At 44.2% G+C, this 27500-nt stretch overlaps 4 protein-coding genes across 10 annotated transcripts in view; all 4 read right to left on the minus strand.

Annotated features, from left to right (window-relative positions):
• mical3b (microtubule associated monooxygenase, calponin and LIM domain containing 3b) overlaps positions 1–1844 on the minus strand; it is a 33459-nt gene extending 31615 nt beyond the window's left edge. The window contains exon 1 of the mRNA XM_081722768.1: positions 1676–1844. The gene's annotated coding sequence lies outside the window, so the exon portion shown is untranslated. The remainder of the gene's footprint in view (positions 1–1675) is intronic.
• Positions 1–8183, minus strand: part of svopl (SVOP-like) — an 18046-nt gene extending 9863 nt beyond the window's left edge. Inside the window, exons 1-16 of one of the 3 annotated variants that reach the window (XM_081722774.1) lie at positions 7168–8182; positions 6735–6819; positions 6310–6401; positions 6104–6202; positions 5760–5831; positions 5421–5545; positions 5255–5318; positions 5029–5154; positions 4801–4929; positions 4572–4645; positions 4163–4359; positions 3688–3799; positions 3449–3530; positions 3212–3301; positions 2861–2974; positions 2080–2721 (exon numbers count right to left, since the gene is read on the minus strand). In XM_081722774.1, coding sequence (XP_081578900.1) covers positions 2710–2721; positions 2861–2974; positions 3212–3301; positions 3449–3530; positions 3688–3799; positions 4163–4359; positions 4572–4645; positions 4801–4929; positions 5029–5154; positions 5255–5318; positions 5421–5545; positions 5760–5831; positions 6104–6202; positions 6310–6401; positions 6735–6813 — 1467 coding nt within the window. In that variant the 5' untranslated portion in view covers positions 6814–6819; positions 7168–8182 and the 3' untranslated portion in view covers positions 2080–2709. Of the gene's footprint in view, positions 1–2076; positions 2722–2860; positions 2975–3211; positions 3302–3448; positions 3531–3687; positions 3800–4162; positions 4360–4571; positions 4646–4800; positions 4930–5028; positions 5155–5254; positions 5319–5420; positions 5546–5759; positions 5832–6103; positions 6203–6309; positions 6402–6734; positions 6820–7167 lie in introns of those variants that run through there. The other 2 variants (XM_081722775.1, XM_081722773.1) reach the window with 2 other exon arrangements.
• A 3479-nt stretch (positions 8184–11662) lies between these two features.
• LOC118240076 (putative transporter SVOPL) lies at positions 11663–16550 on the minus strand. Of its 2 annotated transcripts, none has more exons than XM_081723557.1 (16): positions 16317–16550; positions 15726–15889; positions 15301–15392; positions 15081–15179; positions 14744–14815; positions 14407–14531; positions 14243–14306; positions 14017–14142; positions 13789–13917; positions 13626–13699; positions 13217–13413; positions 12709–12820; positions 12464–12545; positions 12225–12314; positions 11888–12001; positions 11663–11744 (listed from the first exon to the last, which is right to left on the minus strand). In XM_081723557.1, the coding sequence occupies exons 2-16, from the start codon at positions 15838–15840 to the stop codon at positions 11733–11735; spliced, it is 1503 nt and encodes a 500-aa protein (XP_081579683.1). In that variant the 5' UTR covers positions 15841–15889; positions 16317–16550; the 3' UTR covers positions 11663–11732. The 2 variants fall into 2 exon arrangements, with proteins under 2 accessions (XP_081579683.1, XP_081579682.1); XM_081723556.1 differs by having other exon boundaries at positions 15726–15850; positions 16317–16548.
• A 1919-nt stretch (positions 16551–18469) lies between these two features.
• The window catches only part of si:dkeyp-27e10.3 (UPF0606 protein KIAA1549), a 20435-nt gene continuing 11404 nt past the window's right edge, over positions 18470–27500 (minus strand). Inside the window, exons 10-22 of one of the 4 annotated variants that reach the window (XM_027018610.3) lie at positions 24955–25132; positions 24516–24700; positions 24035–24240; positions 23721–23848; positions 23312–23326; positions 22991–23217; positions 22631–22860; positions 22403–22550; positions 21969–22322; positions 21737–21789; positions 21517–21644; positions 21260–21414; positions 18470–20648 (exon numbers count right to left, since the gene is read on the minus strand). In XM_027018610.3, coding sequence (XP_026874411.3) covers positions 20433–20648; positions 21260–21414; positions 21517–21644; positions 21737–21789; positions 21969–22322; positions 22403–22550; positions 22631–22860; positions 22991–23217; positions 23312–23326; positions 23721–23848; positions 24035–24240; positions 24516–24700; positions 24955–25132 — 2223 coding nt within the window. In that variant the 3' untranslated portion in view covers positions 18470–20432. Of the gene's footprint in view, positions 20649–21259; positions 21645–21736; positions 21790–21968; positions 22323–22402; positions 22551–22630; positions 22861–22990; positions 23218–23311; positions 23327–23720; positions 23849–24034; positions 24241–24515; positions 24701–24954; positions 25133–27500 lie in introns of all 4 variants that reach the window. The other 3 variants (XM_081723554.1, XM_081723553.1, XM_081723555.1) reach the window with 3 other exon arrangements.

Below are 27500 nucleotides of genomic sequence, written 5' to 3' on the forward strand. Positions count from 1 at the left end.
GGCCACATACCTCCCACACGCACCGCTGACGGCAGCGATGCCGTGATAAAGTCATAAATGTCGTGATAAAATCTCATGCCCGCTTTTCCCGCTGGAGGCGCTGACCGCAGCGTTTGAAATGAACTGCAGTGCATAAACACTGCGGTGAGAAAGTTGTTGGCTATTCCGCGCACCAACTTTCCATCTGTGCGGCACTGAGAGGCGCGTTTAACGGGGTTTTTCTCTGATTGGCCGATCGTTCTAAAGGCGTTCTAAAGTTATGCGTGACGGGTTCAGTCCACATCCATCTTGGCTTTGGTCTGTACAAGATGTTTTCTCTTTTATAAGGTTTATCGGACTTGCAACGGAATTAACATAAATAATGAACAAATGATGCGTTGAACAGCACATTGTGTGCCGTTCGTGCGTCAGAACAGTCAGCTGACATCAGCATCAGCACCGCGTGCGTTGGACAGCGACTACCTAACCGCACGCGCGTTAGTTACAAAAAATTATAAATTAGCAGCCAACGCGCGCTGATAAGAACAGTTTACCAAAAAAGGGCCAAATGAAGCAGGCTACAGAACTCTTAAAAGCGTTGCTGTGATGATCTCGACTGTGCGTTGGTGTACCTCCTGCGACCACGGTGCCGCATTAGTGTGGAATTTCTCAAAATCGATGGAAACACGCACGTGCACTGAGAAAGTGCACGCTTAAGCGCATGCTAGCTCGAGCCCGGCTCCGGTACTAAATCAGGACACATACTCAGGGGAGGCAGAGCCGCAGTGTGGCTATAGCGACCTCCTCCTACTAAACAGTGTCAGACACCTTCCTCCCCTTACGCTTATTAACGTACTTAATTGATGTTGGACTCTTCTAGTCTGTTGTACAGAACAACGAGAATGGTGGGTTAAAGTCATTGCACTTCCGGGACACACGTTAACCTGTCTCTCTGACAAGCGCACGCGCACGCACACACACACACACACACACACACAGACAAGCAGACAACTACATGAAGACAAACACACACAAGTACACGCAGACAAACAGATGGAGGCTCAGATCTTCAGGGTCAAAGGTGCAGACTCGCTGACCTAAACAGGCTCAGGATAGAGCACCTTGCTGAGCCAGCTAGCCACATGCATTCATTCAGGGGAACATTCATTAAAGGAGTTGTTTGACCTCTCTGACGTTTCATAGAGACGAGGCTGCTCAGGTCCTGAGTCTGACTGACAGATGGGAATTCAAAGAGCAGATTACACTGGATGAAGTTCTGCAAAGCACGGGCTGATCTCTAGCTGCAAGTACACCTCACAAATGAGAGTGCAGGAATACCCCCCCCCCCCCCCCCACACACACACGCACAAACTCATCCCAACATATTATATACTTTTACAAAGGCACAGACCCACGGCTACACAGTTCATCTGAGCCTTTTCTCTCCTTCAATGCAGACTCAGTGCCAGACTGGTTCTGTCCTGGGGGGAAATGTGCCGGTCATCATGTCACTCAGGCGACGTGTACAAGAGCTCCACTGTCCCGTGATCAGACACAATGCAGCTCATTCACGACAGCCTGGGCCCAAACATGAGCAATAACCGAGCACACAGTCACTCTGAAATACTCGCATGACAGTCCACACGTCTGCATCACACACGCCAAAGTACAAAATGACACGATAAAAAACACTTACTGTGCTGGGTGCCTGCACCATCCACACCCTGCTTACATGCTACCTCCCCATCTCTCTCTCTCTCTCGCTCGCTCGCTCTATCTCATTCTATCTCTCTCTCTCTCTCGCTGTCTCTCTCTCTCATTCTCTCTCTCATTCTCTCTCTCTCTCTCTCATTCTCTCTCTCTCTCTCTCTCTCTCTCACTCTCTCTCTCTCTCTCTCTCTCTCTGTCTCTCTCTCTCTCTCTCTCTGTCTCTCTCTCTGTCTCTCTCTCTCTCTCTCTCTCTCTCTCTCTCTCTCACACACACACACACACACACACACATAAACACACACGCTGTCCTATTTCTCTCTTATTGGCAAGGTCAAGCGAATTCACTCACTCTGGACCTACACAGCAAGCACATGCTGATACACACGCACACAGTACATTTTGCAGATTAATTTACTATTTTTAATAACTGATTCATCATACAAAATGAATCTATCTGTAATAGAGAAGTCCTCGACTATTGTGGCAAACCATTAACATAAACCACCAGCTACAGTATCAATCTGATTTGTTCTATTGACTCTCAGTTGTGAATGGCATTGTACAAAAGATGATGCAGCCTTTTCAATCCCACCATTAGACCTGCATGGAGAAACTCTAATGAGATTAAAAAGGAAGAAGAGAAGAGGAGGAAAGAGAGAAAAAGATCAAGGGAATCTGCCCTTAAGATACAAGGGTTGTGGGACTGATCCCAAGTTGGCGACCAATGGATTAAAAAACTAGGGTAATATCTCCCCCTAGTGGACGGTATTTGACATACAGAGGAGCCTTTCCATGATGGAGGATGGGATACGTTTTTAAGACGCAAGCACCTCATGGCACTGGCTTGCTACGTAGTCACAATCCCACTCAGGATTAATATAATTCATCTTTGGTGATTTGCTTCAATCACACGGTGTTTGCTTATTTCAAGAATGAATACAATTTTGAAATTTTTTGTTAAACGAGCTCAAGTTTAATAAAATTACAAGAGCGTGGCAACTGTTTTTCTGCAGATAGGACTTATTCCGTTTCCTGCAAAAGAAAAGATGGAAAAATTTAATGCATTAAATAAGCCAATTACAGAAGACAGAACACAAAGCAACAGATACACACACACACACACACACACACACACACACACACACAATGGGGGAATAATATATGCATTTACCAACATTGCCCTTCCGCTGGTCTCAAAGGGTAAGAATACAGTCCCGAGAGCACACAGGCAATAAGCTAGTGCAAATGGACTCAAGGTCAGCAGCACAGACTTAGACAGCAATACCTGGACACACACACACACACACACACACACACACACACACGCACACACACAGATGAACATGCTCACAGTCAGCAACAATCTGTGCATGGACACAAACACACACATATGTACATGTGCACACATACGTGCATTCTCTCTCTCTCTCTCTCTCTCTCTCTCTCTCTCTCACACACACACACACACACACACACACACACACACACACAAATTAATAAGAATACACTGTATAAACAGTACCTGGGCTATGAATGGTGCAATTATGTCCCCAATTCGACTGAATGAAGTGCACAAACCCATTCCAGTGGCGCGCACTGAGGTAGGGTAGACCTGTCAGTATGATGGATATTTGCACATTATTACTCTACCATTCATGTAACTTGCAGAACTTCACACACAATGAGAAGTAGTCCAGGAAATCGGTACTCATCACTCCTGACCGTAAGTGAAACGTAACGTCACCGTGCTGTCGCTTACCTCTGCAGTGTAAATATACACCACATTAGAGTTCACGGCGATGAGCGAGCGGAGCAGGAAGAGAAGCACGATAAACCCAATCCTACGGGGGGGGGGGAGAAATGAGGACAATGTTGCAGTACACCACAAGAGGGTACCACAGAGTCACGTTATCACTGTGGTCGGAAGGGAGGCGCACAGGCAAGTACAAATACTAAAAGTTTTGAAGTTGAAGTGGATTGGGGGGAGTGGCTACTCACTTGGTCGAACAGATGTTAACAAGCATGAAGAAGATGGCGGACAGGACCTGTAGAATTATCATACTGCATGTACGGCCCAACAGGTTCAACAGGCCAATGTTCAGGGGACTGACTGCACAGAGAGAGAGAGAGAGAGAGAGAGAGAGCCAGTCAGAGACAAACCTGCTTCCCACCAGTCTGGCTGCCTCAGTCCCAGTATATAAATGTATAAATGCTTAACAACTGGAAATGTTACATGCTGCCTGAACTCTAGTTCAACTGCATCACAATTGCATACTAAACACCAGTATTAATACTATTAAGATATAGACTGATCTTAATAGTACTATACTACATACAACATACTCAAAAACCTGTTTTAGTAATTACTGTATGCAATTGGGTGGCACCACACTCTGTTAATTTCTATGCATGAATTGCAAAGGTAAGACCTTAGCCAATGCTTTCCTAGGGTCAAAGGGCAAAGGGCACTCACGTGCCACCTCTGCTAGGGAGCTGATGAGGAGGGTCTTGTAGTCATCCATGGTTAAGGGGTTGCAGTAACATAGCTCCTCCTCATGGTTGGGCTTGATACTGTGCTCTGGGTCAGGGTTGGTCACACACAGCAGGTCCTTCTCCAGCAGCTCTGAACTGCTCAGGTCTGAGCCATAGTATGAGAAGGAGACTACAAACCTGGAGACAGCCAACGACAAGAATGTGATGGGGTTGTACAAGCTGAACTGATCTGAGGTCAGTTTAGCATTTTTCCAGTGGTTAATGTTAAGAATTTGGGTATGCAGAGGCGTTTCCATATCTGTACAAAGGAAAAATTACATATACATTACAATCTTTCTTGCACTAATACACACACGCACAGAAGAAGCAGAAGGTGTGTGAGACATTACCATGAGAACCACAGAAGCAGAGAGGTTCTCCGGAGTGTGGGATTGATTAAAGTAAGAGCATTCCCCATCTCTGTCTGAAAACATACAACACAGCCAGGTAGAAACCACTGGACAGAGAGGTGTGTGTGTGTGTGTGTGTGTGTGTGTGTGTGTGTGTGTGTGTGTGTGTGTGTGTGTGTGTGTGTGTGTGTGTGTGTGTGTGTGTGTGTATGAGAAGTGCTCAACATACTACTACTGGCTCCTGAAGGTCCCCATCTGGTAAACTGGTTTTATTCATCCTAGCAATCCGGCTCAAGGTGGCAACAGCTCCTCTGATGTTACCCACTGAAACCTGGAACCTGGCTGACTCAGGGATAAACTGAGAGAGAGAGTGAGTGAGAGACAGAGAGGCAGACTATAATCATGGAAATATAATTTAATAATAATACTGATCCAGAACCTGTCAATGGAGGTTCACCTGGAATAGTCCAATGATTAGGAGGCTCGGGATGATGGACAGCCGAATCATCCAACGCCAACCCAGTGTGGGCACCACGGTTATACCCAGAATAATGATGATCATGGACCCCAACATCCAGAAGATCTAGCACCAGATACAGGCCACAAAGAACAAAGGATCAACACAAGTGTGTAGTTTCACTACTGACTGACACCATGACTGCGTCGGCTGTGTGCTCACTCACTGTGGAGAGGGGTAGGAGAGATGATCTGTATTTGGCAGGCATGAACTCAGTCTTCAGCACAAACCTGTAACAGGAAGATTAGAGAAATGATCCTGTCTGTGCTTTAGAGATGTGTGTGTGTGTGTGTGTGGGGGGGGGGGGGGGGCGTGTGTGTGTGTGCTTGTACCCTTGTGATGTGGCTGCTATTCCACAGCCTACCATACTGTACAGGAAGATGAACCAGCCGTAGGTTGGTGCAAATGATGTGAGCAGAGAGAAATATGAAGCCCATACGAAGCCTCCAAACACCATCTGCAGGCGCGCATGCACACACACACACACACACACACACACACACACACATACACACACACACACACACACACAAACATGCACACACGCACATGGCCCAAATATAACAATTGAATAGGCACAAAATATACTGTCAGATGTTTTTTTATGTAACTGATATCATTCTAGATTAAGAGGTGAAGTTGTGAAGAGGTTCAGAGGGATCTTTCCTCACTTTCCGACGGCCATAGTTATCTGCCACATATCCAAAAACACCACCGCATATCATGTAGCCCAGGAACACCATCTAAAACACACACACACACACACACACACACACACACAGGGTGTATAAATAAATCATGACTTGCAGGAAAGTTATATTTACTACAAATCTTCTAAGCTATGAAGACAAGAAACAGCAAGACAACCCAGCCAATAACAACATGACCTCCCTCACTAACAACCACATGCATACACAGCAACACACCCACATGTTTGTATATCCCACAAAAATCATGCACATCTGTGATTGGTTGTGGTTAGCTGATTTTAGCTGTGATTGGTTGACAGTCTCACCGTGGAGACCAAGGCCACTTGCCAATCCTCCAGATGCCACTCACATTGGATCTCAGGGGACAACACAGTCAACAGCATAATCTCCATCGCCTCTACAATCTGTATATATTACACACACACACACACACACACACGGGTGCGCACATGCACACAGGCAAGAGCACATGCATTGAATCAACAGGAAATATATATTCTATATCTCTTACTTTTGCACTGCCCATAACAACAAACAGTAGTATGTGAAATCTTCCGAAGCCGATGCCTTCCACAGCCTCTTCCATACTATAGAATTTTGGATCTGTGAGAGTAAACAGGACAAACCAGAGGTCATGGGGTCACACCAGCCACAACAGACATATTGAGCGAAAAGGTTTTTTTTCTTTTTTCTTTTTCTAGTAAGTTCCTTTAATATTGGTGGATTCTAAAATAATTCTCTGATATTTAGGAGTCCTTTAATCTTAAATTACTATTAAGATAGTATTACATTCTTTAATCTCAAATTACTATTGAGATAGTATTACAAAATTAAAATGTAATAAAATGACATTGTACAGTTAATGTAATGAAATGCATCCCATCTTTATTGTGGCATGGATGTGTTCTCTAACGCTGGTCCGCCTGAGGGACTAACCCCTGGCTTCTCCCACGGGTTGGCGCCCTGCTTCACTGTCCTGGAGCTCCACATCCTCAAGGTGAATTGCGCTGGCCATCTGTGTCTTCATGGATTTTAAAATAGACACATGACCAAAAAATCATAAACCACACACACACACACACACACACACACACACACACACACACACACACATATATATATATATATATATATATATATATATATATATATATATGCACAGAAGATCGAAAGATAGATTTTGTTGTTACTATTATTTTTATCCCTTGCTTAAGGTTTTGTGGAAAACACACAAAGGCTAAATAAATAGAATACAAACCAAGAATGTTAAGCATGTGTCATAAAAAAAGTCATAAAAATTGTGATAAAAAAAAGAAGACGTTAACGTTTGCCAAGTGAAACGCAATGCGTTACCGGCAAGTTTACCTACCTTCTTCAAGGAGTTATTGCCCAAAATAAGAGTGACTTTAAACGTGATGAAGATCTGCGATAAAGCCGCATCATCGGATCATCTACCTGTTTGTAAACCAAGGAACCTGTGCGAACCGACAGGTAGGCAGCGTCACCGAGCCGCAGGCAGGGGACGGACTCGCTCTTTAAAGGGACAGGCATCACATTTTCTGCAGCGGCCGCGAGAGGATCCGGTTACCGCTGACCATTGTAGGTGTGATTGTGGAGGGCTGGGCAGTGTTTGGTAGCAATTCGCCTACATGCTGGACGACTTTCTGAAGCTGTCAGACAGGTTTGCTGTAAGCCTGTCTGCCTGGCTCTCGCCTGCTCTTCCCTCAGTTACTCGAGTCTCTGGAAAGGTGCAATGTGCCTTTTAGCATTTTATGGGTGGATGGGTGAAACACTTAATTATACAGAAACCGAGTGTATGTATGCAGTGGTATGCAGTGCAACTTGCTATTGTGGCCCTGTTCCGCTGATCTGGAAACAGTAGGTCAACAAAGCATTTTAGTCCTCCACTTTACAAAGGTGTAGTCAGCTCATGGAGGTCCTGACCTGTTCAGCTGAGCGAGTGGAGACCAAAGGACAGGCAAACACAGGATTGAGGTGCAATTAGCCAACGTCCCTCATTATGAGTTACAAATTCTTACAATGCAGCACATTACAGGGGAAATATGAAGTAGTTTTAATGCACATAATTTATTATCTTTTGTTAATAAATGTACACAACAATCTAGAGACAGTACACATTAAATACAGGGATGCAGTTTGCAGAGACCAAGAGAGAAATGGAGTAAAAAGACAGTGGGGAAAAAAACCAAAGGAATGAGAGGCTGTCCTGTAGTTTTCCAGAAAACCTTTGTAAACATGAATGCAGAATAAAGCTCTTATAATAAAACTATTCTAAGAGTCTATGGAACCAATAAAGTAACATTTTCATTAATGTTTCCAAGGCTTCCTCTATGGCATTCAGATAAGAACAAAATGAATAATTTATTTCACTCTTTAACACATACACCCCCCCCCCACACACACACACATACACACACACACTCCCACACCCAAACAGAGAGAGAGAGAGAGAGAGAGAGAGAGAGAGAGAGAGAGAGAGAGAGCGAGAGATACAATATATGTTACTATTGTAGGAACTCTGTGAGACATCTTGCTAAAACAAGGAGCTTGTTTTATCACATTTGGCGTGATCACTGTTACACACACACACGCACGCGCACACACACACACACACACACACACACACACACACACACACACACACACACACAGAGATACAATTTATGTTACTATTGTAGGAACTCTGTGAGAAGTCTTGCTAAAACAAGGAACTTGTTTTATCACATTTGGCATGGTAACTATTACAAACATGCATGCACGCACGCGCACGCACGCGCACACACACACATACACACAAACAGAGAGAGAGAGAGAGAGAGAGAGAGATACAATTTATGTTACTATTGTAGGAACTCTGTGAGAAGCCTTGCTAAAACAAGGAATGTGTTGCTAAAACTTGTTGCTAAAACAAGGAACTTGTTTGATCACATTTGGCGTTGTCACTATTATGCACACACACGCACGCGCACACACACACAGAGAGATACAATCTATGTTACTATTGTAGGAACTCTGTGAGAAGTCTTGCTAAAACAAGGAACTTGTTTTATCACATTTGACATGATCACTATTACACACACACACACACGCACACACACGCGCACGCACACACACACACACACACACACACACACACACACACACACACACACACATATATATGAATAGCACCATATCAGGCAAGCAGCTGGAAACATTCCATGTAATACATATTAAAACAGTTGTAATGGCCATAACGTCCATTTCCCTGTTGGTCTTTGCAGAAGCCTGATGGTTAGGAGGGTTCGATCAATGTTTGCCTTTATAAGTTCGTTTTAAAAGGTTGATTTTCATATACATATTATAACTCTATTTTATATTTTAATCAGAAATACTGAGATTTGCATGGGTTCAAAAAATATTATTGTTATATAAATGGCAAAATATTGAAGCTTCTTTTTTGATGATTAGGATGGTTTCTCTGTGCTTTAAACGTTCCTATTTAGTCTCTTATACCAGAACACAGTATTCACTTATGTTAAATACGTCCATCAAGCTTGGTTGTCAGGGGTGTTTTTTTGTTTGTTTTGTGTTTAAACACATTTCTTTTTAAGCATATATATTAGCATGCCCACCAAGACATACACACAGAAAGAAAGAAAATGAAGCATAATTCCACATGCGAACTTAAGGCCTGCTAGGAATTCTCTAAACTCTTTCTGAGAAATGAGAGAGAGAGAGAGAGAGAGAGAGAGAGAGAGAGAGAGAGAGAGAGAGAGAGAGAGAGAGATGTACATTCAAAAAGTTAATTAGTTTACTTTTTTGCCATATGTGAGAGGCAGGGTGATCTCAAGGCTGGAGAGTGAGAGGGTGAATCTCATCACTGACCAATAAACACCTGAGAGTGAGGGAAAAATGTACTAGACCCCAATTAATACCCACATCACTTAAACAAACAGGCTCTGGCAAATATCAAGGGGGTGCATGCACAAAGTGTAAAGTTATCAGGACACATAACAGCCTAAAACATGAGGTGTTTTAGGACATTTCAACCCAGAACTCAAATTTTAATATAGCAACACGCCAACACGCGCATAGACGGACCCTAACCTTTTGCCACATTCAGACCTAAAGGGAGCTTATTGTCACTTTTATTAATGGAGCACGTGGGCTGAAACAACTCCGGCCTCCGTGATACTAAATCCACAATCTTTATATGCTTCATGATGCCATAAGATTCGCCAGATATAGACGCGCTGTGCCGTGCAGTAGTGGGGCGCGGCCACATACCTCCCACACGCACCGCTGACGGCAGCGATGCCGTGATAAAGTCATAAATGTCGTGATAAAATCTCATGCCCGCTTTTCCCGCTGGAGGCGCTGACCGCAGCGTTTGAAATGAACTGCAGTGCATGAACACTGCGGTGAGAAAGTTGTTGGCTATTCCGCGCACCAACTTTCCATCTGTGCGGCACTGAGAGGCGCGTTTAACGGGGTTTTTCTCTGATTGGCCGATCGTTCTAAAGGCGTTCTAAAGTTATGCGTGACGGGTTCAGTCCACATCCATCTTGGCTTTGGTCTGTACAAGATGTTTTCTCTTTTATAAGGTTTATCGGACTTGCAACGGAATTAACATAAATAATGAACAAATGATGCGTTGAACAGCACATTGTGTGCCGTTCGTGCGTCAGAACAGTCAGCTGACATCAGCATCAGCACCGCGTGCGTTGGACAGCGACTACCTAACCGCACGCGCGTTAGTTACAAAAAATTATAAATTAGCAGCCAACGCGCGCTGATGAGAACAATTTACCAAAAAAGGGCCAAATGAAGCAGGCTACAGAACTCTTAAAAGCGTTGCTGTGATGATCTCGACTGTGCGTTGGTGTACCTCCTGCGACCACGGTGCCGCATTAGTGTGGAATTTCTCAAAATCGATGGAAACACGCACGTGCACTGAGAAAGTGCACGCTTAAGCGCATGCTAGCTCGAGCCCGGCTCCGGTACTAAATCAGGACACATACTCAGGGGAGGCAGAGCCGCAGTGTGGCTATAGCGACCTCCTCCTACTAAACAGTGTCAGACACCTTCCTCCCCTTACGCTTATTAACGTACTTAATTGATGTTGGACTCTTCTAGTCTGTTGTACAGAACAACGAGAATGGTGGGTTAAAGTCATTGCACTTCCGGGACACACGTTAACCTGTCTCTCTGACAAGCGCACACACACACGCTGTCCTATTTCTCTCTTATTGGCAAGGTCAAGCAAATTCACTCACTCTGGACCTACACAGCAAGCACACAGTACATTTTGCAGATTAACTTACTATTTTTAATAACTGATTCATCATACAAAATGAATCTATCTGTAATAGAGAAGTCCTCGACTATTGTGGCAAACCATTAACATAAACCACCAGCTACAGTATCAATCTGATTTGTTCTATTGACTCTCAGTTGTGAATGGCATTGTACAAAAGATGATGCAGCCTTTTCAATCCCACCATTAGACCTGCATGGAGAAACTCTAATGAGATTAAAAAGGAAGAAGAGAAGAGGAGGAAAGAGAGAAAAAGATCAAGGGAATCTGCCCTTAAGATACAAGGGTTGTGGGACTGATCCCAAGTTGGCGACCAATGGATTAAAAAACTAGGGTAATATCTCCCCCTAGTGGACGGTATTTGACATACAGAGGAGCCTTTCCATGATGGAGGATGGGATACGTTTTTAAGACGCAAGCACCTCATGGCACTGGCTTGCTACGCAGTAACACAATCCCACTCAGGATTAATATAATTCATCTTTGGTGATTTGCTTCAATCACACGATGTTTGCTTATTTCAAGAATGAATACAATTTTGAAATTTTTTGTTAAATGAGCTCAAGTTTAATAAAATTACAAAAGCGTGGCAACTGTTTTTCTGCAGATAGGACTTATTCCGTTTGCTGCAAAAGAAAAGATGGAAAAATTAATGTGTCATGAATGCATTAAATAAGACAATTACAGAAGACAGAACACAAAGGAACAGATACACACACACACACACACACACACACACACACAATGGGGGAATAATATATACATTTACCAACAATGCCCTTCCTCTGGTCTCAATGGGTAAGAATACAGTCCCGAGAGCACACAGGCAAGAAGCTAGTGCAAATAGACTCAAGGCCAGCAGCACAGACGTGGACATCAATACCTGGACACACACACACACACACACACACACACACACACACACACACACACACACACAGATGAACATGCTCACAGTCAGCAACAATCTGTGCACGGACACAAACACACACATATGTACATGTGCACACATACGTGCATATTCTCTCTCTCTCTCTCTCTCTCTCTCTCACACACACACACACACACACACACAAATTAATAAGAATACACTGTATAAACAGTACCTGGGCTATGAATGGTGCAATCATGCCCCCAATTCGACTGAATGAAGTGCACAAACCCATTCCAATGGATCGCACTGAGGTAGGGTAGACCTGCCAGTATGATGGATATTTGCACATCTCAGGATATTACTCTACCATTCATGTAACTTGCAGAACTTCACACGCAATGAGAAGTAGTCCAGGAAATCGGTACTCATCACTCCTGACCGTAAGTGAAACGTCACCGTGCTGTCGCTTACCTCTGCAGTGTAAATATACACCACATTAAAGTTCATGGAGATGAGCGAGCGGAGCAGGAAGAGAAGCACGATAAACCCAATCCTACAGGGGGGGGGGGGGGGGAGAAATGAGGACAATGTTGCAGTACACCACAAGAGGGCACCACAGAGTCACGTTATCACTGTGGTCGGAAGGGAGGCGCACAGGCAAGTACAAATACTAAAAGTTTTGAAGTTGAAGTGGATTGGGGGGAGTGGCTACTCACATGGTCGAACAGATGTTAACAAGCATGAAGAAGATGGCGGACAGGACCTGTAGAATTATCATACTGCATGTACGGCCCAACAGGTTCAACAGGCCAATGTTCAGGGGACTGACTGCACAGAGAGAGAGAGAGAGAGAGAGAGAGAGAGAGAGAGAGAGAGAGAGAGAGAGAGAGAGACAGAGACAGTAAGAGACAAACCTGCTTCCCACCAGTCTGGCTACCTCTGGCTGTCCCAGTATATAAATGTATAAATGCTTAACAACTGGAAATGTCACATGCTGCCTGAACTCTAGTTCAACTGCATCACAATTGCATACTAAACACCAGTATTAATACTATTAAGATATAGACTGATCTTAATAGTACTATACAACATACTCAAAAACCTGTTTTAGTAATTACTGTATGCAATTGGGAGGCACCACACTCTGTTAATTTCTATGCATGAATTGCAAAGGTAAGACCTTAGCCAATGCTTTCCTAGGGTCAAAGGGCAAAGGGCACTCACGTGCCACCTCTCCTAGGGAGCTGATGAGGAGGGTCTTGTAGTCATCCATGTTGAAGGGGTTGCAGTAACATAGCTCCTCCTCATGGTTGGGCTTGATACTGTGCTCTGGGTCAGGGTTGGTCACACACAGCAGGTCCTTCTCCAGCAGCTCTGAACTGCTCAGCACTGAGCCATAGTAGGAGAAGGAGGCTACAAACCTGGAGACAGCCAACGACAAGAACGTGATGGGGTTGTACAAGCTGAACTGATCTGAGGTCAGTTTAGCATTTTTCCAGTGGTTAATGTTAAGAATTTGGGTATGCAGAGGCGTTTCCATATCTGTACAAAGGAAAAATTACATATACATTACAATCTTTCTTGCACTAATACACACACGCACAGAAGAAGCAGAAGGTGTGTGAGACATTACCATGAGAACCACAGAAGCAGAGAGGTTCTCCGGAGTGTGGGATTGATTAAAGTAAGAGCATTCCCCATCTCTGTCTGAAAACATACAACACAGCCAGGTAGAAACCACTGGACAGAGAGGTGTGTGTGTGTGTGTGTGTGTGTATGAGAAGTGCCCAACATACTACTATTGGCTCCCGAAGGTCCCCATCTGGTAAACTGGTTTTATTCATCCTAGCAATCCGCCTCAAGGTGGCAACAGCTCCTCTGATGTTACCCACTGAAACCTGGAACCTGGCTGACTCAGGGATAAACTGAGAGAGAGAGTGAGTGAGAGACAGAGAGGCAGACTATAATCATGGAAATATAATTTAATAATAATACTGATCCAGAACCTGTCAATGGAGGTTCACCTGGAATAGTCCAATGATTAGGAGGCTCGGGATGATGGACAGCCGAATCATCCAACGCCAACCCAGTGTGGGCACCACGGTCATACCCAGAATGATGATGATCATGGACCCCAACATCCAGAAGATCTAGCACCAGATACAGGCCACAAAGAACAAAGGATCAACACAAGTGTGTAGTTTCACTACTGACTGACACCATGACTGCGTCGGCTGTGTGCTCACTCACTGAGGCGAGGGGTAGGAGAGATGATCTGTATTTGGCAGGCATGAACTCAGTCTTCAGCACAAACCTGTAACAGGAAGATTAGAGAAATGATCCTGTCTGTGCTTTAGAGATGTGTGTGTGTGCGTGTGGGGGGGGGGGGGGTGCGTGTGTGTGTGTGCTTGTACCCTTGTGATGTGGCTGCTACTCCACAGCCTACCATACTGCGCAGGAAGATGAACCAGCCGTAGGTTGGCGCAAATGATGTGAGCAGAGAGAAATATGAAGCCCACACGAAGCCTCCGAACACCACCTGCAGGCGCGCACGCACAAACACACACACACACACACACAGACACACACACACACACACACACACACACACAAACATGCACACACGCACATGGCCCAAATATAACAATTGAATAGGCACAAAATATACTGTCAGATGTTTTTTTATGTAACTGATATCATTCTAGATTAAGAGGTGAAGTTGTGAAGAGGTTCAGAGGGATCTTTCCTCACTTTCCAACGGCCATATTTATCTGCCACATATCCACAAAAACCACCGCATATCATGTAGCCCAGGAACACCATCTAAAACACACACACACACACACACACACACACACACACACACACACACACAGGGTGTATAAATAAATCATGACTTGCAGGAAAGTTATATTTACTACAAATCTTCTAAGCTATGAAAACAAGAAACAGCAAGACAACCCAGCCAATAACAACAACATGACCTCCCTCACTAACAACCACATGTCTGTACATCCCATAAAAATCATGCACAACTGTGATTGGCTGTGGTTAGCTGATTTTAGCTGTGATTGGTTGACAGTCTCACCGTGGAGACAAATGCCACTTGCCAATCCTCCAGATGCCACTCACATCGGATCTCAGGGGACACCACAGCCAACAGCATAATCTCCATCGCCTCTACAATCTGTATATATTACACACACACACACACACACACACACACACACACACACGGGTGCACACATGCACCCAGGCAAGAGCACATGCATTGAATCAACATGAAAAATATATTCTATATCTCTTACATTCGCGCTGCCCATAACAACAAACAGTAGTATGTGAAATCTTCCGAAGCCGATGCCTTCCACAGCCTCTTCCATACTATAGAATTTTGGATCTGTGAGAGTAAACAGGACAAACCAGAGGTCATGGGGTCACACCAGCCACAACAGACATATTGAGCGAAAAGGTTTTTTTTCTTTTTTCTTTTTCTAGTAAGTTCCTTTAATATTGGTGGATTCTAAAATAATTCTCTGATATTTAGGAGTCCTTTAATCTTAAATTACTATTAAGATAGTATTACATTCTTTAATCTCAAATTACTATTGAGATAGTATCACAAAATTAAAATGTAATAAAATGACATTGTACAGTTAATGTAATGAAATGCATCCCATCTTTATTGTGGCATGGATGTGTTCTCTAATGCTGGTCTGCATGAGGGACTAACCCCTGGCTTCTCCCACGGGTTGGCGCCCTGCTTCACTGTCCTGGAGCTCCACATCCTCAAGTTGAATTGCGCTGACCAGCTGCGTCTTCATGGAAGAGCCGCGTCTTCCCGTCATGCTCAGTCGACTGTGAAGTATTTTAAAATAGACACATGACCAAAAAATCCTAAACCACACACACACACACACACACACACACACACACACACAAAATCAAATAAATAAATAAATAAATATATATATATATATATATATATATATATATATATATATATGTGTGTGTGTGTGTGTGTGTGTGTGTGTATATATATATATGTGTGTGTGTATATATATATATATATATATATATATATATATATATATATATATATATATATATATATATATATATATATATATCGAAAGATAGATCTTGTTGTTACTATTATTTTTATCCCTTGCGTAAGGTTTTGTGGAAAACACACAAAGGCTAAATAAATAGAAAACAAACCAAGAATGTTAAGCATGTGTCATAAAAAAAATTTGTGTAAAAAAAAAGAAGACGTTAACGTTTGCCAAGTGAAACGCAATGCGTTACCGGCAAGTTTACCTACCTTCTTCAAGGAGTTATTGCCCAAAATAAGAGTGACTTTAAACGTGATGAAGATCTGCGATAAAGCCGCATCATCGGATCATCTACCTGTTTGTAAACCAAGGAACCTGTGCGAACCGACAGGTAGGCAGCGTAACCGAGCCGCAGGCAGGGGACGGACTCGCTCTTTAAAGGGACAGGCATCACATTTTCTGCAGCGGCCGCGAGAGGATCCGGTTACCGCTGACCATTGTAGGTGTGATTGTGGAGGGCTGGGCAGTGTTTGGTAGCAATTCGCCTACATGCTGGACGACTTTCTGAAGCTGTCAAACAGGTTTGCTGTAAGCCTGTCTGCCTGGCTCTCGTCTGCTCTTCCCTCAGTTACTCGAGTCTCTGGAAAGGTGCAATGTGCCTTTTAGCATTTTATGGGTGGATGGGTGAAACACTTAATTATACAGAAACCGAGTGTATGTATGCAGTGGTATGCAGTGCAACTTGCTATTGTGGCCCTGTTCCGCTGATCTGGAAACAGTAGGTCAACAAAGCATTTTAGTCCTCCACTTTACAAAGGTGTAGTCAGCTCATGGAGGTCCTGACCTGTTCAGCTGAGTGAGTGGAGACCAAAGGACAGGCAAACACAGGATTGAGGTGCAATTAGCCAACGTCCCTCATTATGAGTTACAAATTCTTACAATGCAGCACATTACAGGGGAAATATGAAGTAGTTTTAATGCACATAATTTATTATCTTTTGTTAATAAATGTACACAACAATCTAGAGACAGTACACATTAAATACAGGGATGCAGTTTGCAGAGACCAAGAGAGAAATGGAGTAAAAAGACAGTGGGGAAAAAAACCAAAGGAATGAGAGGCTGTCCTGTAGTTTTCCAGAAAACCTCTGTAAACATGAATGCAGAATAAAGCTCTTATAATAAAACTATTCTAAGAGTCTATGGAACCAATAAAGTAACATTTTCATTAATGTTTCCAAGGCTTCCTCTATGGCATTCAGATAAGAACAAAATGAATAATTTCTTTCACTCTTTAACACATACCTCCCCCCCCACACACACACACACTCCCACACCCAAACACAGAGAGAGAGAGAGAGAGAGAGAGAGAGAGAGAGAGAGAGAGAGCGAGAGAGAGAGAGATACACAATATATGTTACTATTGTAGGAACTCTGTGAGACATCTTGCTAAAACAAGGAACTTGTTTTATCACATTTGGCGTGATCACTGTTACACACACACGCACGCGCACACACACACACACACACACACATACGCACGCGCACACACACACACATACACACAAACACACAGAGAGAGAGAGAGAGAGAGAGATACAATTTATGTTACTATTGTAGGAACTCTGTGAGAAGTCTTGCTAAAACAAGGAACGTGTTGCTAAAACTTGTTGCTAAAACAAGGAACTTGTTTGATCACATTTGGCGTGGTCACTATTATGAACACACACGCGTGCGCACACACACACAGAGAGATACAATCTATGTTACTATTGTAGGAACTCTGTGAGAAGTCTTGCTAAAACAAGGAACTTGTTTCATCACATTTGGCGTGATCACTATTACACACACACACACACACACACACACACACACACACACACATATATATATATATATATGAATAGCACCATATCAGGCAAGCAGCTGGAAACATTCCATGTAATACATATTAAAACAGTTGTAATGGCCATAACATCCATTTCCCTGTTGGTCTTTGCAGAAGCCTGATGGTTAGGAGGGTTCGATCAATGTTTGCCTCTATAAGTTCATTTTAAAAGGTTGATTTTCATATACATATTATAACTCTATTTTATATTTTAATCAGAAATACTGAGATTTGCATGGGTTCAAAAAATATTACTCAGTTATATAAATGGCAAAATATTGAAGCTTCTTTTTTGATGATTAGGATGGTTTCTCTGTGCTTTAAACGTTCCTATTTAGTCTCTTATACCAGAACACAGTATTCACTTATGTTAAATACGTCCATCAAGCTTGGTTGTCAGGGGTGTTTTTTTGTTTGTTTTGTGTTTAAACACATTTCTTTTTAAGCATATATATTAGCATGCCCACCAAGACATACACACAGAAAGAAAGAAAATGAAGCATAATTCCACATGCGAACTTAAGGCCTGCTAGGAATTCTCTAAACTCTTTCTGAGAAATGAGAGAGAGAGAAAGAGAGAGAGAGAGAGAGAGAGAGGGAGAGAGAGAGAGAGAGAGAGAGAGAAATAAATATTTGGCCTCTTAAACAACACAATACATAACAGGGCCTTAAAACCACCTTGCCACATGACCTCACAGCACCCATGAAAACAAACTCAGTGCACAGTCACATGATTGTATGGATTCACAAGCAGTCTGCCTACTGAAGTACTGAGCTAAACCACCTCTATGCCTTAACAGTGATTTGGTCTATTTTGTGTCTCATACCAATACTTTATCCAATACTTTAAATACTTAATAGTCTTATACCAATAAAAATAAATAAAATCTAATATGGTCTAGACATACAGTAATATTGTGCTCACGGGGTATACATCGATATGTAATTTAATATATTTATAGAACTATTTAAATTTGTATATATCTATATAGATACTGTATAATATTCTTTCTCTTTTCCAGGTAAACCCTTAAGACGATTTTGCTCACTTGAGCGTAGCATTGCCACTAAGATAATAATGTGCAAAGATGGAAAATGTGCAAAATAAACAGCTGTAAACCAACTGGGGACTGTCCACTACTCCAACCTCTACACAAGACTCACAAACCACTGCCAAACACCCCTCCCACAAATCAATAAACAAAACAAACAAAAACCAATAAGCTCCGAATTTAAATGCTCCGCCGTTCCGGGTGGGTGGCCTCGTGAACTTGGAGGTGATAAGCAAACGACCGTCCTCTGCTCTGTGCCTGGTGACGGAATCCTTCTCCAGACAGAGGGGAAGTTTCGGCATCCCGACAGAGTGGGGGGTAACGGCGCGGCCAAGGCGGAGCAGCGGGCTGCGTCCTGGCTCTGGCTGCAGCTGAGGATGCCTGCCGAGGCTAGCTCAATCGCTCATTGATCCGCGACCCAGAAGGCCTCGTTTAATTTGCGATGACAACAGAAGGCTGTGGCTATGGATGAAAACCCATGTAAGGCAGTGGTCACCGACCCACGGTTCGACAGTTCACTGCAGAGAGCACTTCCTATTCACTGATCCAGCTAACAGAGCCCTTCTGGATCAGGAGAGGTTCGCAACTGAGCTGGAGATGATGCCAGACCAGAGTGGATGATGACGACCACTCCAAGACAGCGTCCTGGTCAGCTTTGGACTAAAATTTCAGGACAATCAAGCAGTAGTTGTATGCTGACAGCAGACCCTTCCGTAATGGTCTAGCCATTTCAGAGCAGCAAGAGAAAAAGAGGAATGCAGGGAAAGAAAGAACGAACAGAGGAAAAGAAGAGGCCGCTCCGCAGCCTTCCAGAGTGGCCACTAGGAAATGGGGTTTAGCACCACAGGAACTCTGAGGGACTGGATGACGACCCTACTGGAGGAAGCACTTTGACAGACGTGTAGAAACAGTCCTAGTCGGGGGAGGGATCTCACATGGAAAAAACACTTCCGGTCCAGTGTTCTCTCATGGCATGCGGTCTAACAGAGAGAAGCTGCTTTTGATTTTCCCTATTATGCGCATTATACGTTGAAACTTGAAACTTGAAACTTGAAAGTGATGGATGTAGAGTGGAGGTCTATAATACGTCTTTTGTGCTGTGCTGGAATATGGTGTTTTTTTTTCCTCAGAGATGCAGGAGAATGTTGGTGTGAGTCAGGGGAGGTGGGGGTCCACGAACCTGGCTCCTGATTTGAGGACGTACTAGGACTGAGGTCTTAAATGTGAGTGTCGTGTATCTCTTGGGTGTCAGTCCACCTAGCCAAGCTGCCGCTGGACACAGGGGCAGGCTGTAAACAAAACCACGGCTGAGCGCTGGTTAGCTGTGTCCAGTGAGGAATTGGTTAGCGAGTTTGCACAAGCACTCGGCTAGCTGTGGACGGCGGTCAGCCAGGGCCCGGGTAGGTGTGTGTGTGGGGGGGGGGGGGTGTTAGCTAAGGCGGGTCTCAGCTGTGGTAGCTGGCTACGACAGCGGCCTGCTTCTGAGACAGTCTCTGGAGCTCCTCCCTGATGGCCTTGATGAGGGAGGCCGAGGAGTGCGGGAGAGGGGAGGACTCATCCCGAGCAGCGTAGACTGCAGTGGGGGTGGGAGGGTCTCCCAGGGAGGTCCGGGGCATCTGGAACACGGGAGATGAGGAATACTCCGGAAACGTCAGGATCTGCTGTAAAGAGAGATGCTGTATAAATCTTGAGGCATATTCCATAGGATTCTATGCGCATGGGACACAGAAAGAGGTCCCTTCTAGTAATTACCTTGCAACAACTACTAACACAGTCCAGTAAAAAGAAACAAACCATCAAACCAGCCACAAGCACATCCTTCGACAAATTCATCAGTCACCCCTCACTTCCGGTTTACATTTCACAAATGTGTTGACAACAAAATGACAGGTTGTTTTGTAGCAGTACTGCTATAGACTGAGGACAGGGGGAAGCCACACCACTATTCAAGTACCATGTGACAGCAATGTATCAAGTTGCTTCTATTTTTAGCATATACTAAACCTTTAAATTGCTCTAATATTATATGCCATTGTTTAATTTTTGTAATATTTTTCATAACTATTATCACATCAGCTTGTTACCACATACAGTGCTCTGGAAATACTACATTTGTAAAATCTTGTAAAAATGAATGAACTAAATAAGTGTGAAAACATAATATGTGTTAGTTTGATATGACGTAAAAAAAACACATTCAGTGCGCCTGTTGTTTTTATTTGTTTAAACTTTCTGTGCATGTGTGTTTATGTGTGCGAGTGGCTGGACTCACAGTCTCGCGGTTGGCTCCGGGCCTGGAGACCGCCTCATCTGAGCGGTACTGAGCCCAGCTGGATCCGGAGGGACCAGACACACTGCGACCCACCCCTGGGTACATGCTGATCCGACTTGACAAGCCCACCTGTGTCAGCTGATGCAATTGCGCACCTACACACACACACACACACACACGTACAGACACAGCGGCTGGCAAAAGCATAAAAACCCAACGACTATGTGAAACGTCAAAGCTGCAAGTAAGTCGTGAACCTGCGCTGCCCCCTACTGGCCGCGGTCGTGAAGAAGATGGGAGGTCTTCTCCATAATGCCCCCTGCTGGAGTATCCAGGATCAGACTGCAGCTCCCCTGACATAAGATACCCTGAGCCCAGTGCCTGCCTGCCGACCAGTCCAGGAACACATCTTCAGTGATTAGGACACAATATTCCTAATGAGTATTAGAAGCCAAAGCTTTTCATAATGCAGCTCACCTCTGCAGCAAGCTCTGGACAGATGTAGGGGACATTCCTAATTCTGCATACCTCTACAGACACGGAAGAGAGAGAGCAGGGAATGTAACAGGGCTGGAGACGCTTTCTTAGATTTTCAAAAGTCTCACTATCTCCTCACATTCATGTTAGAGGTTTTCAAAAGGGTCAGCGGCGCACCGAAATGCAGGTCCATTAACAGGTATCGTGTATCCATTTTTTCGGTTGTACTCACTGCAGCGAAAGGGCTGTTAGCAGGGCCTGTCGGGTAGGACGAGGAGCCCCATTGGCGGACGGGGCGTGGGGGTGGGCTGGAGGTTGGAGCAGGGCTGACTCCTCCTCCTCCGGCAATCGCCGTGACCCCGGGGAGTGTCAGAGGGGCGGAACTCCCTTGTGAGGAGGGCGAGACCAAGGCAAAGGCGTCATCCAATAGGGAGTGCATTTGTTGGCGCGCCTCCTCGATGCTTGGCTGAGGCGGGACATAGCTGGGTGGAGCAGGAGCTGGTTCAGGAGGTGGAGACCCAGGGTCAATGAATACCTCATCAGTGGGGGAGGGGCTACCAACATCAGGAAGTTGATCTGCATCAGACTAGCGAAAGGGGAAAAAAAAAAGATTCAATATGTCTTAAATAAAACAGAAAAATGGTCAAGTGTATTGTGTGATTTTACCACGTAGGCCACGTTGTTGACTCCTGGGTACTTCCTGTAGGTGACGTCGCCGTCCGTAATGAGGCAGTCTTTATCGGTCAGACTACTGGTGCCACTCAAATTCAAATTCTGCCGGTGCCGTTGTCTGGGAGAACGCCTGCCTCTGGAACTATACACACACAAACCCATTGTGATATCTGTATTGTAACCCTGTTTTTAACAACCCTGTTTTACAACAGCTGCCCTGACCTGCAGTGGGTGTCTCCGCAGGGGGACGGCATCTGTGCGTCGGGGTGAAGAATCTTGTGGATCTGCTCTTGGGCCTGCTGGTAGACGCGTTGCTGCTCCGATCCGTCCCCGAACACTGCCATGATGTCCTCCATGGAGGGGAACTCGTAGTGTCCTTTCCTCTTGGCACGCAGACGGATCTTATTCCGGTGGTGCTCAATTTCGGACTTGTGCCTCAGGGCAACCTGGATCTGAATCCATGCAGAGGTCATTAAATCCCAAATAAGATTTAATTCGGTGCAGAATTCATTCATTCTCATGCTAATGGATGGATAACTGATGGATGTTGGGTGTATATCTGGGTGAATAAAGGTTTCATACCTCTGTGTTAACCTTTGCCCCATCTGTCACTCGTTCAGTGAGGGCAGGGCTTAGGGCTTGGTTATGCGTATGAGGGGGCGGGCTCGGCATGGGCTGCATGGCAATTAGCTGGATCTTATTGGACACTCGTCGCATTCCATCTGACGAACCTCGAGACAGACGATCCACATGCTCAAAAATGGAGGAGGAAGATAATTGTTCATCCACTCCGCTGCCTGATGCTGCACCTAGGGTCACCAGGTCAGAGGTCAAAAGTTAGTTAACATGGTGAGAAGTGTCTATGATATTAGTGCCAGTTCACATATAAAGACAACATCTTACCAAGTTTGTTCTGTGCTGTGATCCAAAGTGAAATATAAATATGAAGACAGAGAAAAGGTAAATGTAAGATCAGCTCTGTATAAGACAATGATGAAATGATTAAAGGTTAAATGTGCGATTAGCTCTATATAAATCAGTGATAAAATGATTAAAGGTTAAATGTGAGATTAGTTCTATATAAGTCAATGATGAAATGCTTAAAGGTTAAATGTGAGATTAGCTCTATATAATCCAATGATGAAATGATTAAAGGTTGATTGAGTTATTGCCACATTTAAATAACTGTCCTGTGTGTTTGTGTGTGTGTGTGTGTGTGTGTGTGCGTTTTTCCCTGCTTGCGCTTGCGGTGGTGGGGGTGGGTGTGACTGCAGTTCTGGCGCTCTCCTGTTTGTGTGTGTGTGTGTGTTACCATGCTTGCTCTTGCGGTGGTGGGGTTTGCTGTCGCTGGGTGTGACTGCAGGTCTTGTGCTCTCCTCTGCTGACCCTCTGCCACTGGAGGCCTCACTGCCCAATGAGTCACCATCAGAAGGAGACAACCTGACACACACACACACAGACACACAAACAGGTTTTTCATGGTCTTTCCATGGTTTTTCATGGTTTTTCCATGGTTTCCATGGTTTTTCCATGGTTTTTCATGAAATTCAGAAGCACACACAAGTTAATATCTTCAAAACAAAAATATTCATAACACAGTCAAAAATGGTGACACTTTGTCTATACCTGCCCCTCCTTCGAGCTGCACGTGACGCTTTAGTGGATGAACTCTTAGATTTGGGTGTGTTCAGTTCTCCACCCTCAGAGGGTGTGGCCTCTTTGGTAGGTGGTGGTAAAGGGGCAGGCTCTTGGATCACCATTATATCATCCTTACTGTGCTGCCCAAGGTGGAGCTTTGCAAAGTCAAAACCTTTCACACTGGGAGCCTGGAGCTGAACATACACACACACACACACACACACACAAAAGTCAAAAGCAAGAAAAATTCCTGTATACCAAACGATACTATATTTTTTCACTTCACATTTTTAAATGTTTTGCAGTAAGAGGGACGTCAGAAAACGAGCAATCGAGTGTTCTTTAATGATAGTTAGAGGCTGTGTAAATCACATACACCCCTCCCCGCACACACACACACACACACACACACACTGACATACACTTACATCTCCTCACCCCCCACTAAGAGAAATGGTATGACCCAGACCTTCTGTCTCTGTTGAATGGTGCTCATGGCATCTGGCTGGAACTCCAGTTTCTCCGAGCGGCACAATTTCCAGTAAAGGATGATGATAATGAGGATGACCACCAGTACAGGGACCACCACCCCGACAATCAACCACACGTTACTAGGCTGCGTCTCAGAAGGAGGCAGGGTCAGCTTCTCCACCGCTGAGATACACACAGAAAATGTGCATATAAATAGAGACAAACAAATACACACACACACACACACACACACACACACACACACAGATATATATATATATACACACAAATCAGTCAGATTTGGTGTGGGTGTGCTAAAACTGTTGCCTGTGTGTTCACAACATGGAGAAGTGTGTCCACATGGTAGTTTGTGCGTTATTATTGTCTGTGTTTGTGCACAGGTGCATACTGTGTGTGTGTGTGTGTGTGAGGCTCACGAGTGGCCAGTGGTCCGTGCACTCTGTAACCCAGCACAATAGCTGCCCTTTGCACGTTCAGCCTGTTGAGCATAGCAGCCGTGGTTTGAGCTGAGAGCCGCTCCCCTGATCCCGCCTCCACGAAATACACCAGTTCCAGAGGGTTATCAGCCCCGTCCAAGCGTGAAGCTCGCACGATCTGATACACACACACACACACTCACACACACACACACACACACACACACACACACACACACACACACACACACACACACATACACACACACAGATAAACAGATACACACACACACACAAAGGGAAGAAGCAGTAAGTATGCCAATAAATGTGCAGTGGTACGTGTGTGTGTGTGTGTGTGTATCTGTATATCTGTGTGTGTGTGTGTGTGTGTGTGTGTCTGTGTGTGTGTCTGTGTGTATCTGTGTGTGTTTGTGTATTTATGTGTGTGTATCTGTGTGTATTTATGTGTGTGTGTGTGTGTGTGTATCTGTGTGTGTGTCTGTGTGTGTATCTGTGTGTGTGTATGTCTGTGCGTATTTGTGTGTGTGTGTGTGTGTGTGTGTATGTGTGTGTATCTGTGTGTGTGTATCTGTGTGTGTATCTGTTTATCTGTGTGTTTGTGTATCTGTGTGTGTATCTGTGCGTATTTATGTGTGTGTGTGTATCTGTGCGTATTTATGTGTGTGTGTGTGTATCTGTGCGTATTTATGTGTGTGTGTGTGTGTGTGTGTGTGTGTGTATCTGTGTGTGTGTGTATATCTGTGTGTATCTCTGTGTGTGTGTGTATCTGTGTATCTGTGTGTGTATCTGTGTGTGTGTGTGTCTGTGTGTGTGTGTCTGTGTGTGTGTGTGTGTATCTGTGTGTGTCTGTTTATCTGTGTGTGTGTCTGTTTATCTGTGTGTGTGTCTGTTTATCTGTGTGCATGTGTGTGTATGTGTATCTGTTTATCTCTGTGTGTGTGTGTGTATCTGTGTCTGTGTCTGTGTGTATCTGTTTATCTGTGTGTGTGTGTGTGTGTGTGTGTGTTTCTGTGTGTGTGTGTATCTGTTTATCTGTGTGTTTGTATCTGTGTGTGTGTGTGTGTGTATCCGTGTGTGTGTGTGTGTATCTGTGTGTGTGTGTGTGTGTATCTGTGTGTGTGTGTGTGTATCTGTGTCTGTGTGTATCTGTTTATCTGTGTGTGTGTGTGTCTGTATCTGTGTGTGTGTGTATCTGTTTATCTGTGTGTTTGTATTTGTGTGTGTGTGTGTGTATCCGTGTGTATCTGTGTGTATATGTGTATGTGTGTGTGTGTCTGTATCTGTGTGTGTGTGTGTGTATCTGTTTATCTGTGTGTGTGTATCTGTTTATCTGTGTGTGTGTGTGTATCTGTGTCTGTGTGTATCTGTTTATCTGTGTGTGTGTGTGTCTGTATCTGTGTGTGTGTGTGTATCTGTTTATCTGTGTGTGTGTGTGTGTATTTATGTGTGTATCTGTGTGTGTGTGTGTATCTGTGTGTGTGTCTGTTTATCTGTGTGTGTGTGTGTGTGTCTGTTTATCTGTGTGTGTGTGTGTCTGTATCTGTGTGTATGTATCCGTGTGTGTGTGTGTGTGTATCTGTGTGTATTTGTGTGTGTGTATCTGTGTATGTGTGTGTGTGTGTGTGTGTGTATCCGTGTGTATCTGTGTGTATATGTGTATGTGTGTGTGTCTGTATCTGTGTGTGTGTGTGTATCTGTTTATCTGTGTGTGTGTATCTGTTTATCTGTGTGTCTGTGTGTGTGTGTATCTGTGTCTGTGTGTATCTGTTTATCTGTGTGTGTGTGTGTCTGTATCTGTGTGTGTGTGTGTGTATCTGTTTATCTGTGTGTGTGTGTGTGTATTTATGTGTGTATCTGTGTGTGTGTGTGTATCCGTGTGTGTGTGTGTATCTGTGTGTGTGTCTGTTTATCTGTGTGTGTGTGTGTGTGTGTCTGTTTATCTGTGTGTGTGTGTGTCTGTATCTGTGTGTATGTATCCGTGTGTGTGTGTGTGTGTGTATCTGTGTGTATTTGTGTGTGTGTATCTGTGTATGTGTGTGTGTGTATCTGTGTATCTGTGTGTGTGTGTGTGTGTATCTGTTTATCTGTGTGTGTGTGTCTGTATCTGTGTGTCTGTATCTGTGTGTGTGTGTGTATTTATTTATCTGTGTGTGTATCTGTGTGTGTATCTGTGTGTGTGTGTGTGTATCTGTGCATCTTTGTGTGTGTATCTGTGTGTATTTATGTGTGTGTGTGTTTTCGTATCTGTGTGTGTGTGTGTGTGTGTGTGTGTGTGTGTATCTGTGTGTGTGTGTGTGTGTGTGTGTATCTGTGTGTGTGTGTGTGTGTGTGTGTGTGTGTGTGTGTGTGTGTGTATCTGTGTGTGTGTGTGTGTGTGTGTGTATGTCTGTGCGTATTTGTGTGTGTGTGTGTGTGTGTGTGTATGTGTGTGTATCTGTGTGTGTGTGTGTGTATCTGTGTGTGTATCTGTTTATCTGTGTGTTTGTGTATCTGTGTGTGTATCTGTGTGTGTATCTGTGCGTATT

Source organism: Electrophorus electricus, chromosome 11 (genome assembly GCF_041902795.1).
Source record: "Electrophorus electricus isolate QZ-2024a chromosome 11, ASM4190279v1, whole genome shotgun sequence".
NCBI lineage: Eukaryota > Metazoa > Chordata > Actinopteri > Gymnotiformes > Gymnotidae > Electrophorus > Electrophorus electricus.